Source organism: Pipistrellus hanaki (assembly GCF_964339955.1).
Source record: "Pipistrellus hanaki genome assembly, chromosome: 9".
Lineage (NCBI taxonomy): Eukaryota > Metazoa > Chordata > Mammalia > Chiroptera > Vespertilionidae > Pipistrellus > Pipistrellus hanaki.
Genome location: NC_140511.1, coordinates 55,022,581 through 55,037,058, shown reverse-complemented (window position 1 = coordinate 55,037,058; position 14,478 = coordinate 55,022,581). Strand labels below are relative to the sequence as shown.

Genomic DNA, 14,478 nt, shown 5'->3' with positions numbered 1-14,478 from the left:
TTTCCGATTTGTCAGATGGGAGTAAACATAGTACTGGCCTCATAGGGCTATATGGGGGATTAAAATTGGTAATACCGGGTAACCACTCGTCAGCTGCTCCTCTTCACCTATGTGTGAGTTGGCTTGTGTATCTCACCTCAATTCTGCAAGAGCTTCCCTCTTTTCATCCAAAGCCCTTTGTAAGATAGAATTAAGCACTTCATACCTGCACCACCCCCCAGGAGAATTCTCTTACACAATTCTTTGATCTGCAAGGAACTCTCTACTCCAAATCACATGTAGGGACAATGAGTGGGTTTCCCATTACACGTATTATAGGAAAACCAGTTAATAATGCCCCTTCTGCACTTCTGCATCAACTACCTCTATTGACACCCTTGGCCACCTCTGTCTCTCTCCTTCCCAAAATGGCCTCTTTCTCCTCTAAAATGCAGAGAAGTTTAATTCAGTCCTGAATCCCCTCCCACCTGGATAGGAGATGTCTACAGGCATAAAAATATTCTTTAAAATACACGAGAGCTTTTCACAGAATGAATACTTAGAAATGGAATTTTGTTATTGTTACATATCTGTTTTTGGGTGGTGGAGTTAAAAGTGCTGACTTCTGTTTTACTAGTACATTTAAAATTCTTCATTAAAAAACTATTATACTTATTAAATGCAAACTTTCTTCCTCCCTTTGGCTCCTCATTCATTCATTTGTGGATTAAAATTTTATTGACAGCCCCATTGTGTCCCCACACAGACTTGGGCCCTGGAGACTCAACAATGGAAAGAGTAATCACTGTCTATCCTCATAAAGACGACACACTGGGACATTCTAATGCAAGAGCTTTGGGTGTCCCCACTCTGTCCTAACAAGGGGTCTCAGTCCCTTCATGAGCCTAAGTCATAACATCCTTTCTCCCTGGTGAGTAGACAACTCACAGTTACTGAGCCTGCTGTCAAATGAAAGCCACTCTCCAAGAGCACAAATACTGAGGAACTCAGAACCCTGTTGTCCTCCACAAGACCTGAGCAGACTCTTCTCCTCCTACCTCCACGGCACATGTCATGGGCTGGATGGTGAGTGGAGAGGTTGTACCTGGAGGGTCTGTGTTGTAGTATAATGAGCCCAGGCTGGAAGATTCAGAGAGAACTGGGTTTAAATTCAGGCTCCAGGACTCCAAGACTGTGTGTTTCAGGGAGAATCTTAATTTCTGGAATCCTCCATTCCCCATGGACAGGGTGGCCATAGGGGTCAGTGGTCACAGAGCAGGTGCTCAAGTCTTATTTTGTTTCCAGGCCCACAACTGCAGCATTTCTGAGCATGAATATGACTGTCACAGCCTGGGAGACCAATCTCACAACAACCAATGGAAGTGCTCAGGCCGTTCATCAACATTATACAGAGATCATAATTCTGCAAATACTGACGGTCATCGTGGGCCCGGTGGGGCTGGCAGGGAACTCGGTGGTGCTCTGGCTCCTGGGCTTCCGCATGCGCAGGAACGCCTTCTCTGTCTACATCTTCAACCTGGCCGGGGCCGACTTCCTCTTACTCTGCTGTCTATTTATACGTGCCCTAGGTTTACTTTTTGACTTGAGTTTTGACAGTACAGTAATGGGCGGCTTTGTCTTTGCTGTGTCAGTCTTTGCCTACATCTCAGGCCTAGGCTTTCTCAGCGTCATCAGCACGGAACGCTGCATGTCTGTCCTGTGGCCCATCTGGTACCGCTGCCGCCGCCCCAGACACCTGACCCCTGCCCTGTGTGCCCTGCTCTGGGCCCTGTCCCTGCTGCTGAGCATGCTGGAAGGGTACTACTGTGGCTTCCTGATTAGCAATATGCATGAAGTTTGGTGTTCAGTCTTGGATTTCATCACTGTGGCGTGGCTGATTTTGTTATTTGTGCTTCTCTCTGGGTCCAGCCTGGCCCTGATGACCAGACTGTTGTCTGGCTCCCACCGGGTGCCACTGACCAGGCTTTATGTGACTATCGTGTTCACAGTGCTGGTCTTCCTCCTCTGTGGCCTGCCCTTCGGCATCATCTGGTTCCTCTTTTTCTGGTTTCGAAGTGATTCAAAGACGGTCTTCTGTCTTTACCTGATTGCAATATTCCTGTCCTGTATCAACAGCTGTGCCAACCCCATCATTTACTTCTTCGTTGGCTCCTTCAGGCAGCGATGGTGGAAACAGAGACACACCCTGAGGCTCATTCTTCAGAGGGCTCTGCAGGACACTCCTGAGGTGGATGAACCTGGTGAAAGCCTTCCTGGGGAAACCCTGGACATGACAGGAAGCAGTCTGGTACAGGGATGAGAGCCTCTGTTCTGTTCAGTATGAAGTAATTTTGGGACTCACTGCTGCCCTGCCAGGCTTGGAAAGTCTCTAGTCTTCTCTCAGCCTCAGCCTCAGAATGCTTCGGTGATCCTCTAGTCTCTTCAAATGGGTTGTTTTTAATCTGGATGCTCTACTTTTTCTCATTAATCTGAAAGTTATGCCTCACCACCATTCCTGACATTACCAATAAATTTCTCATGTAATTGTCCGCTGAATTTCTTTATTGAATGCTTTTCTTTGCAAGTGGATCAGGAAAGGCTTCTTGAAATGCTTGGCCTTTGAACTGATAACTATAATTTACCTAGTAAGTACCCTCTGTCACATGAGCCAGCCACACCAACCTTTTAAGACAGGCAAGGAAAGATAAACAAGAACTGGACAAATAGAAATTGGAAAAGAGGCATTTATTGTGTTATTGCTAATAAAAGTACAAAGGTTGTTTAGAAAATGGTGACCAGTGTGCAAACAAGTTTCATTCCCTTTGACACCCCAAATATATGGTCACAGTTGCTACAATAGATCACTTTTAAGAAGGATCAGCCTGGCCCATGTAGCTTAGTGGTTGGGTGTTGACCTATGAACCGGGAGGACACAGTTTAATTCCTGGTCAGGGCACATGCTCAGGTTGGAGTCTCAGTCCTCAGTGGAGAGCATGCAAGAGACAGCCAATGAATGATTTTCTCTCATCACTGATGTTTCTATTTCTCTCTCCCTCTCTTTTCCTCTCTCTAAAATAAATTTTAAAAAAAAATTTTAATGGATCATTGGCTAAAGTGCAGTGAGTAATGAGCCATATCTCTTGTGGCTTTATAGTGTCAGAGGTTGGCATAAGTTTTGCAAAATGAGTTAGAGTCAACTCTACAATACTGTCAAGTCCAGACATCGCCAGCAAGGTCACCCAAGCAGGACAAACCAAAGAGGAAAGTCCTGCTCTCCTGACAATGACTCTAGGATATGTCCAACCCTACAGGGTCGGAAACCACATCTAAAAACAACGGCCGGTGGAACAAGGACAAGGGTTGGAGGAAGTGGGAAGGGAGAAACAAAAGAATGCACCCTCTTCTGGACAAGTCTTTTAGCCTGCAAAAGGCCACATTGGAGCAGGAGAGATGGTTTATCTTTAAATTAAACTCAATGTTTTATGCCTCATATAAAACTTCAATTCTAATTGCTCACAGCTTTGATATGGATGATGGCATAAGAGTTGGTAACCAATTATCAGAAATCTCGTATTTAAATTCAGCATGATATCTCCTATCTCTTTAGAAATATAGTATCTATAGTATCTTGATATTTAGATCTGAGCTGTTTAAACATCCTGTTAAACATGTGAGAGAATAATGCATATCAATTTCAGATGCTCTGAAGAGATCAGTGAGCGAAAGTTAGGCCTTTAGTTACCTGCAAAATTTTATTTTTTCATTTTAAAGAGATATTAGAAGCAAATATGATAAATTTTTAATAAATACTTAAATTTAATGGTGGTTGTGTGAATGTTTATTATATTATCTCAGGGCCTACATGCCTAGTTTACAATCTTCTTTCCAGCATAAACCTTGTTCTCATTCTTGGTAACTGCAATGTCCATGTAGGTAGTAAATCTAACAAGTTTTTCAATCTAATTAATTATAGACCAACAACAAGTTGCAAAATTACTGCAGAGAGTTCCTATTTGCCTGTCACCCAGCCTCTGCCAATGGTTACATTTTACACAAATACAGAACATTTTCAAAACCAAAAAATTGACCTGGGTAGAATACAGTTATTTACACTACACATCTTACTCATATCTCACCCGGTTTCACATGCACACATTTTTATTGTGTATATTTCTAGGACATTTTATCACATGTATAGATTCATGTAATCATAACCATATTCAAGATTTGGAACTGTTTTTTTTGTCACAGAAGAGTCCTCTTGGGCAACTCTTTGTAGACACACCCAACCTGTGCCCCTTCCAAACTCTTGGCAACCACTGATCTTTTCTCCATCACTATAATTTTGTCATTTCAAAAATGTTATATAAATGGAATCATACAGTATTCCGACTTTGAGTTTGACTTTTTTCATTCAACACAATGACCTCAAGATCCATCCAAGATGTTGCATGAATCAATAGTTTGTTGTTCATTTTTTAAATTACTGTGTTGTATTCTATAGTATAGATGTATTACCTTTTGTTTCACTATTCACAAGTGGAAGGACATTTGGTTTGTTTCCAATTTTATTATTATAAATAAAATTTCTATGAACACTGTATAGAGGTTTTTATGTGAACGTAAGTTTACCATTCTCTAAAATAAATGCCAGGAGTAATTGTTGTGTTGTATGGTAAGTGTACCTCTAAAATTTTAAGAAAATGCATAGTTTTCCAGAATGGCCATACCATTTTACTTTCCAACCAGCAATGTATGAGAGATCCAGTTTTCCAAAAGCCTCGTCAATACTTGAATGAATGGGTATTCTTAATTTTAGCTATTCTAAGGTGTGTGTAATAGTATCTCATCATGGTTTTAATTTTGTATTTCCCTAATGGCTAGGAATGCAAAACGTATTTCATGTATTTATTTGCCTTCTATATATTTCCTTTGGTGAAGTGTTAGTTCAAGTCTTTTGCCCTGGTTGAATCAAACTCTCCATTAACTCCATGATTGTTTCTAGGGAGCTGAGTGCAGCTAGAAAACAACACACAACCAATGGTTTCACTTTCAATTTATGTCCACAAACCACAAGTATCCACTTAGCTCTGCTGAGCGATCAGGTACCCTTTCCATAACTACCCTCTCAATCTCCAAGGGAAACACTTCACTCCATCTCTCTCCTGAAACCCCCTCCTCACTCTTTTATCAGTCTCAGATGCTGCCCTCCTGAGAATGTCCCCACCAAATCTACCAGCAACCTGCCTCTGAGCTCACTTCCCTGCCTTTCCTCAGGTCAGGAAAGAGCTCTGCATGCTCCTACCCTAAACCATCCTTTCCACCTACATGCAGGTTCCTACCCCTCTCCTCCACAGACACACCCAATTATTACTTCTCCCACCTGAATCTTGAATAATCCCTTCTCTACTGGATCATCCCAACACTATACTTACATGTTATCTTATCTCCTGGCTTAAAATACATTCCGCTCCACCCACAGCTTGGTTTTTCTTCTTTCCTTCACAGCAAATCTCCTTAAATGAGTTTTCTATACTTGGTTATCTTTACTTCCTCACCTCCTAGGCTCTGGCTCCACCCTCCCCCTCTTCTCTTCTCTTCTCTTCTCTTCTCTCTCTCTCTCTCTCTCTCTCTCTCTCTCTCTCTCTCTCTCTCTTGCCCCCATCTTCTCCTTGCTCCTCCCCATCCCTTCCCCACTCTATTTCTATCTCTATCTCTCTATCTCTGTATCTCTTGCCTACTCCTCCCCCCCATAGCTCCCCTTCTCTATCTTTCTATCTCTATCTCTGTATCTTTCTTCCTCCCCCCTTTCTTTCTCCCTCCCTTCCACTTTCTCTCTCATCTTTTTATATTTTTTTCATGTACTTCCTATCTTTTTTTGCTTCTTAAATCTTTATTTAAAATTAAATCATCAAATTCATTTTCCTTGCTTTAAAATTTTATTTTTGAAAATGCAATACATTCAACCAGTTTAAAAATATTTTTGATGCTCACATTGAAAATTGTCATTCCCTTTCTAGGCCTTTAGGCATCTGTGTCTTCTCAAAGATTAATATAATTATTAGTTGTTTCTCAAATTCTTTCCAGAATTATTAAATGCTAAACAATTATTAAATGTAGATATGTTTGTTTGTAAAGGAATATATAATACATATGAATGTATCTTTATTTCTTCTCATACAAATATACATTGTTCTGTACTCTTTTTTTTAAATTTAATATATTCTAGAGATCCTTCCACATCAGGTTTGTATATAGCTACACAGAATTCCACTGGACCATAATTTATGCAGTATTGATGGCCATTTTGGCTGTTTCCAATATCTTTTTGCAAATTATCCTACATTTATTAACGTTATACATATATCTCTAGGATATGTACAGATATATCTTTGAGACAAATTCCTAGATGAGGAATTACAGGAAGAAAAAAGTATGACACTTGGTATGTTTTTATGCATGTTGCAAATAGCGCTCCCTGGTGGGTCAACCTTCACTCCCACCAGAAATGTGTGAGAGTGGATTTTATAACACCATCTCCTACAGAGGACACTGCCAAAAGTTTTGATCTTTTATATTTCAATGAGTAAAATAAAACTCTATGTAATTTTAATTTTCATATCTGTTATTATTACTTTGGTTTCTCTCCATGTTTAAGAGCTATTTTTATTTTGAGAAATTGTGAATTTATGACCTACCCTGTTTCCCTGAAAATAAGACAGTGTCTTATATTAATTTTTGCTCCCAAAGATGCGCTAGGTCTTATTTTCAGGGATGTCTTATTTTTCCATGAACAAGAATATGGTACACATTTATTGTTAAATGAAAATAAAGGAAATTTATTACCTGTATATGGTATGGTAGTACGGTAGTTTTCAACACAAACCAGACAAACTGTGAATTCTACAGTATCAAGAATTTACTCATTATTCAATGACAATCATGTCATCATCTTCTGGAACATCATCATAACAATGCAATTCCTGAATTTCCTGGTGAATTTCTTGTGACTCCATTTCTTTCAGAATCAGTGGACCAAATCTCTCGTTTAGCCTAGGGGGGGGCTTTATTTTCGGGGGATGCCTTATATGTCACTCAGAAGGAAACCTGTAAGTAGGTCTTATTTTCAGAGGATGTCTTATTTTCGGGGAAACACGGTATAATCATTTTTCTATTGGCTTGTTAAATTTTGAATTATCATTTTACAGGAACTTTTACAAATAGGAGAATTAGTAATTTTTCTTTTATCTGAGTTACCAAATTTTTCCAACTCATTTTTCATCTTGTAATTGTGATGGTTCATGGCATACCAAAAAAGTTCTTTTTGTTCTCATCCTTATTAATCTTTTATTTAATGCCTTCTGAATATTGTACTATACTTTGAAAGTCTTTCCCAAAATTGAGGGGGGGAAAAAAACTTTCCTGTGGTTTCTCCAGGTAATAATATAGTTTCATTATTTATTTTTAAGTATTTGAATTATATATAGATTTGTCCTAATATATATATATATTTAGCTTTATTTATTTTTTAATATATTTTTATTGATTCAAAGCTGAAGGGAGAAAAAGAGAGAGAAAAAAACATCAGTGATGAGAAAGAATCATTGATTGGCTGCCTTCTGCATGCCACACACTGGGGATCAAGCTCATAACACGGGAATGTGCCCTGACTGGGAATCAAACCGTGACCTCCTAGTTCATAGGTCGATGCTCAAGCACTGAGCCATGCCAGCCAGGCCAACTTTATTTTTATTTTACTTCATTTTAAATATATTTTATTGATTTTTTTACAGGAAGGGAGGGAGAGGGATAGAGAGTTAGAAATATCAATGAGAGAGAAACATCGATCAGCTGCCTCCTACACACTCCCTACTGCAATCAAGGTACATGCCCTTGCCTGGAATCGAACCTGGGGCCCTTGAGTCTGTAGGCCAATGCTCTATCCACTGAGCCAAACCTGTTAGGGCCAACTTTATTTTATTTTAGATGGCCACCAGTGATCCCAATTCAGTTCACCAAAAAGTTCATGTTACACCCACTATTTTAATATACTTTTTTTTTTGTCATGTGATAAATTCCCATATGCATTTGGTTCTAATTCTGAGACATTTGTTTCATTGATCAGTTTCCCTACATATGGTTTTCTGGATCCAACTTCTCAACTTCTAATAAACAAAGACCCCTTCAGACTTCCTCTCTTTTCAGTCTACAGCTCAGTCAGACCTTTGAGTCTAAGCTCCAAAAAGGCTTTGCTCTAGTTTATGGCTGTTGTTAACACTGGCATTCCAATCCCTGGGACACAGTAGGTCTATGCTAGTTTGCTATGGCTGCCACACAAAAGTACCACAAAACTGTGTGGCTTAAACAACAGAAATTTATTTTCCTACAATTCTGAAGGCTAAAATTCTGAGATCAATGTATTGGGAGGGTTGTCAGGTTCTGAGGCCTCTCTTCTTGGTTTATAGATGGCATCTTCTCTTCTGTCCTCATATGTATCTGTGTCCTGATCTCCACTTCCTATAAGGATGCCGGTCATGTTAGATAAGTGCCCACTATAGTTACTTCATTTAATTTAATTCTCTCTCTCTAAAGACCCTATATCCAAATAGTCATATAACTAGGAAATAGGATTTTAGCATTAAAATATAAATTTGAGGGGGGACACAAGTCAGTCTATAATAAGATCCTTATTAAATTCTAGAGGCCTGATGCACTAAATTCTTGCAAAAGTAGGCCTTCCTTCCCCCGGCTGCTGGCACCGGCTTCCCTCCTGCACCTGGACCCAGACTTCCCTCGCAGCCCCGGCTTCATCCAGAAGGTCGTTTGGAAGGACGAATAGTCTCATTAGCATAGTATGCTTTTATTATTATAGATTCACTGAATGAGCCCATTTGAAGAACTTTTCTGAATATTTGAAATGGTTTATAATCCAAATGACATTTTAAAAATAACAAGTAACTCACCCTGGCCAGTGTGGCTCAGTTAGTTGGAGCATTGTCCCATAAGCCAAAAGGTCTTGGGTTCGATTCCAGGTCAGGACACATACCGAAGTTGAGGGTTTGATCCTCAGGTGGGGTGTGTCCGAGAGGCAACCAATTGATGTTTCTCACATCGATGTTTCTCTCTGTCTCCCTTCATCTCTCTAAAAAATCAATAAGCATATCTTCAGATGAGGATTTTAAAAGAGTACACAAGTAACTTAATTTGACTGTAGCATGAGGCCCATGAAAGGAAAACATAAAAGATAAGAGTTAAATTTTCAATATTTACACCAAATGAAAATAAATTTTAAAATTAGATGAAGTGAAAGAGGGAAGAAGAATGTTATGTGTGCTGAACTCCTTGTGTTTAAAAGGGATGCCAATTGATCAACTTCTTAATGTCAATAAATTAAAAACATAACTTTAAGAATAAAGGAAGTAAGAATAGGTTGAACTTTGAAGAACAGGATTCAGGGAGACTGTCACTTGTATCTACTTCTCTATCATTTGGAGGGAAATTATACACAAGAATGCACGTTGCTACGATAATTAAAACAAACAAACAAGAAAAATGGGTTTGGGCCATGGTAAACTTTCAATCACCCTACAATATATTTTATTCTTTAGTTTTAAAGCATCACGATGCAAGCTCACATTGTTTGACATTGCTCCCCAGACTCAGTCTTCAACTATAGGTTTCACAACAGTGATTACCAGGAGGATGACCGGATGGGGTAAGACAGGAGTGGCTGATAGGTGAGTGGACATAGGGCAAATGATGAGAAACATCTCAGTAAGAGATCATGTCTCAAACAGCTCTGGTCTCTGACTTGCCCACAGTCCTGGCACAGGAAATTGCAAGTTCTGTCCAATATCTTGATAAACCTTGCTTAGTCACCAGCTTTCAGTCCGGCTCCTTCATACATCTCCCGATTTAGAGGGCAGAGATGTGTTTCTGGCAACACTCAGTCCCAGAAAAACTCTCCCCTTCATCAGAGGTCCAATCTCCACCTCAGGCCAGAAGAATGGAAGAAAGGTAAGAATATATACCCAGAACTGACTTATGTCCAAAGCCAGTTATGGTTTTTGCTCTACGTTCCCATCCCCATGATTCCTGGGCACTACATGCAAGGGCTCTAGTGCATCCTTCAGGGAAACACAGGAAATGTGAAGCTCTCCTCTAGAATCTTTGGGTGCATCAACTCTGACTGTTAGAGATGCAAATTGGGTCAACCAGAACCTTTCTCTCATCTGACCCATCTCTTCATAGGTTCCCCTTCACTCCAACCATTCAAATCTGTTGTTATAGAGAGAATGTTGCCTCAACTATTAATTTAGGGAGTAAAGTAGAATGTGAGCATTGCTTCCCAAATCAGAGCTGTTATTAAGTCAAATTTCACTGTTTTCTTTTCTTTTCTTTTCTTTTCTTTTCTTTTCTTTTTCCCCCTCTTCTCTTATGGATATGGCAAGAGTACCAGGGGTGAACTGCCCAAACTGGGGTAAGTGGGGAGTGTTTCATGTGAGACTATTGAGCGGATTTAAAGGATAGTGACAATGCAGAGTGAAGCACCCTAAGGTAAGCAATAGAGAAGCACTATTTCCATCCTGAAGCTTAAAGGGGCCTAGGAAAGAGCAAGTACACAGAGCATAGCCATAATCATAGCAGCAGCAACAGGGAGGACCACCAGCCAGGTGGAGAAGCAGGCCCAGGTCAACACACTGCTCAGCAGGGAGAGAGCCAGGAGGTGAAAAGGCCAAATCTCTTTTTTCCTGCCCTCCAGTCTCCTGGTAGCTCTATTTAACCAGTAATTGGAAGGACCGGGGTCTCACTCATGAGATACTGTTACCAGGAAAACCCCTGGGTGGGCTCAGGCTGCCTGTTGCTGTGTCCAACAATGAAAGTGGGGTTGAATCATATAAGGTATATATTGAGAAGGCTATCCAATCAAGAGAACAAGGCGCTTACAAGCATTCAAATCCTTGTCTTACAGCAAGGTGCAGGGGACAGGATTATAAAGGGGGAAGGATTAGAGTGAGGCTGGGAATGGAATGCAGCTACATGCAGTCCTGGAGGTTTGCAGACATCAGCTATTGTCCTTTAGTCATCAGGAGGTGAGTTGATGTTGATGAGATGATGTTTTGACTTCATCTCATCAACATGTGTCGGTCTGACCATGCTTATCGGTTCTGCTTGTTGGATTCACAGCTGAGTCACTTCCTCAATCGCTTCACACAGGCCTTGAACTTAGCTCCCTATTCACATATATTAGCCTCCTATTCACATAAGTACATGTGTTCTAAGATTTAAAATAATATGATCATTTTTCAGATTAATTCAGGTGCTCTATCTGATTATAAGTCCCCCTATCAGTACATAGAGGCCATTCTCTTAGGAGGCCAAACAGGGTAGAGAAGGATGAAAAGGAGGTCCTCCGAGCAAATGCATACTATCCCTCCTGTCTCCTTGACCTCACAGTTTTCTACTCCCTGGGTTTTTCTTTATCTTGATGTCATCAAACAATTTCTCATCTCACCTTCATCAGTTAATTTTTTCTTCTGTTTGCACCTTCTTTCTCTAGTTTCACTTTTATGAAGCAATCACCCAATCCATAAAAATAAAAAAAAGCCTTGCCATTGAAATGTAACTTTAAAAGGAAACATTCTTTACTAGAGGCCCAGTGCATGAATTTGTGCATGAGTGGGGTCTGACCAGCCCACCCAGATCTGGGCAATCCAAATCGGCCTGGGGGAAGGGCACGGGCAGTTTGCCGGCCAGCCCCACCCCCTGGTGGAACTTCTGGTTAAACTCCCAGTAGAACTTTGGCTCGAGGGAACAATTTGCATATTAGCCTTTTATTATATAGGATGGGTTAGAGTAGTAAAGACTTAAATAAGAGACAAAGTGTATTCAACCTAGACTGGAGTCTCCATGGCATTCATACACAAGCATTCCTTCCAACTTGCTTCTCCCTACCCCTAGTCAGGTGTCCTCATCCTCATGGTCCTATATGGCTCCCAGACACTTAAGCATTCATCTCCCAGACAGAAAAAGAAGAGTAGGGAAAGCCATGCTCCTGCTATTAAAGGTCTGACTGGGGATTGGGGACATCACTTCTACTTGCCTCCCATTGGCCAGTGCCTAGTCACATGATGCCATCAGTATTAAGGGAATTAGGAAATAGGGTCCTTTCTCTGGTCTTAAAACTCTCAGAATCATTATGTGACAGAAGAAGAGAATAAATACTGGGGGCTGTCTCTGCACCCCTGCTTGTCCTTCACTTTCTGAGTTCACATAAAGATTTTTCTGGAACTCCTCAGAGATAAGGAATGATGTAACAGGGAATAGTGGGAAAGTGTGAGTTAGGGCTCCAGGATGGTGGTGGGTCCCCACTTCACAGTGAGAACCCAGGAAAATCCCTTTGATGTTTTAGGCCTCATCTTCTCCCTGTTTTAATTGATTATATTACAATAGAGGTCTCTACAGGACACGTGCTAAATGCTGGCAATACAATAGTGAGCAACAGTTGCTCCACTTAGTCCTTATGAAGTTTCCAGTTTGATAAGGATGATACATATGATATGCTAGAAAACAGACTTACTGAGTGTTAAGTTTTCTGAGCAGGGATCGTAGAGGTTCTAGTTTCCCTCCCACATCCTTTTCTGGCCAATCAGGGCCCTGGGAGCTTGTCCCTCTAGAGAAGATGGATGATTCTGCACTTGATTCCTCCCTGTACCCAGGAGGAGGATGCATGCCCTTGCCACTTGGAGACCTCTGCCCACGTGAGTCCTCTGGATTTTGGAACAATGGCTGCCTTTCTGAGGCAGGGAAGGGCTCCTGTATTCAACTGCGTGGCCTTCCATTAATATCTTAACCTCTGGACCCTCCTTTCCCAGCTCTGCAGCACGGAACAGAAATGGCACATAGTATGATGGCTCTGAGAACCACTGATTCTACCAGGCGCTTGTCAACCCTTGTTTTCTTCCAGGGTCACCACTGCAGGGTTTGAGAGCACAAATATGACTGCCACAGCCTGGGGGACCGAGCTCACACCAACCAATGGAAGTGACCAGGCTCTTTCCAAATGTAACAAAGCGACCCTGACCCCAGCCGTGCTGGTCTTCACCGTGGCCCTGGTGGGGCTGGCAGGGAACGCGGTGGTGCTCTGGCTGCTGGGCTTCCGCGTGCGCAGGAACGCCTTCTCCATCTACATCCTCAACCTGGCGGGGGCCGACTTCCTCTTCCTCTGCTGCCAGGTTACATATTCCCTGCAGACATTCACCAATAACTTTCGTTCCACGTGTATTTCCATCCCCTACATTTTCATCACTGTGTCCATCTTTGCCTACATCTCAGGCCTGAGCTTTCTCAGCGCCATCAGCACGGAGCGCTGCCTGTCTGTCCTATGGCCCATCTGGTACCGCTACAGCCGCCCCAGACACTGGTCAGCGGGCATGTGTGCCCTGCTCTGGGCCCTGTCCCTGCTGCTGAGCATGCTGGAAGGGAACTACTGTGGCTTCCTGGTGAGGAAACGTGACCCAACTTGGTGTCGGGCGTTTGATTTCATCATCGCCGCGTGGCTGACGTTGCTGTTTGTGCTGCTCGCTGGGTCCAGCCTGGCCCTGCTGGCCAGACTGCTGTGTGGCTCCCACCGGGTGCCCTTGACCAGGCTCTACGTGGTCATCCTGCTCACCGTGCTGGTCGTCTTCGTCTTCGGTCTGCCCTTCAGCTTCAAATGGTTTCTGTGTCACTGGACACCCTGCAGTAAAACGTTTTCCTATTTTCTTAGAAAGACGTGGGTCATCCTGCCTAGTCTTAACAGCAGCGCCAACCCCATCATCTACTTTTTTGTCGGCTCCTTCAGGCAGCGGAGGCAGCGGAGGCAAGGCCTCAAGCTGGTCCTGCAGAGGGCTTTGGAGGACGACACAGAGGCGAAGAAAAGTAGCGGAAGCCTTCCTCAGGAAACCAGGGAGATTTCGGGGAGCAGTTTCACACAGTGATTCTCTACCAAGCAGGGTTCAGTCAGAGAAGGAATGCTTATTATAGAACTTTATATATTAACTAGAGGCTGGGGTCCCTAGGCCTAGCCTACAATCAGGGCCATCTTCTGTCTGCTCACCAGCACCCAGTCCCACCTGCTACCACCACCCACCCTGGTTCCCCATTCACTATTCGGCGATCAGAGACTGTGGGCCGGAGGGGAGGAACCCAGAGGTGGTCAATGCACCTCACAGCAACTGGTCAACCAGTCGTTCTGGTCATTACATAATTGTGGTCGCTGGGCTTTTATTATATAGGATAGTGTGGAATATAAACAGAGTGTCCCCAAAAATGTATACCCGCTTGAACAGCAGACAGCTCAATTTTGACAATGAAACGTATTTTAATAAACACTGCCTTTATACTTATTCAAAGCAGGTGCATACATTTTGCATATAGTGATATATGGTATATAGATAATATATACCTACATATGTATGTGGTTAAACTGTCTCTATAAGGCTATTGTCTTCCGGATTT

General features: G+C 42.1%; 2 protein-coding genes across 2 annotated transcripts; both read left to right on the top strand.

Moving 5' to 3' along the window:
• Positions 1-1,288: 1,288 nt before the first annotated feature.
• On the top strand, positions 1,289-2,299 carry LOC311627298 (mas-related G-protein coupled receptor member X1-like; the record flags this gene model as incomplete). The annotated part of the gene is made up of 1 exon (XM_084893665.1): positions 1,289-2,299. The coding sequence occupies exon 1, from the start codon at positions 1,310-1,312 to the stop codon at positions 2,297-2,299; it is 990 nt and encodes a 329-aa protein (XP_084749791.1). The 5' UTR covers positions 1,289-1,309.
• Positions 2,300-12,950: 10,651 nt separating this feature from the next.
• On the top strand, positions 12,951-13,958 carry LOC311627240 (mas-related G-protein coupled receptor member X2-like; the record flags this gene model as incomplete). Its single annotated transcript, XM_084893562.1, has 1 exon — positions 12,951-13,958. Exon 1 carries the CDS (start codon positions 12,978-12,980, stop codon positions 13,956-13,958), a length of 981 nt encoding a protein of 326 aa, XP_084749688.1. The 5' UTR covers positions 12,951-12,977.
• Between the last annotated feature and the right edge of the window lie 520 nt (positions 13,959-14,478).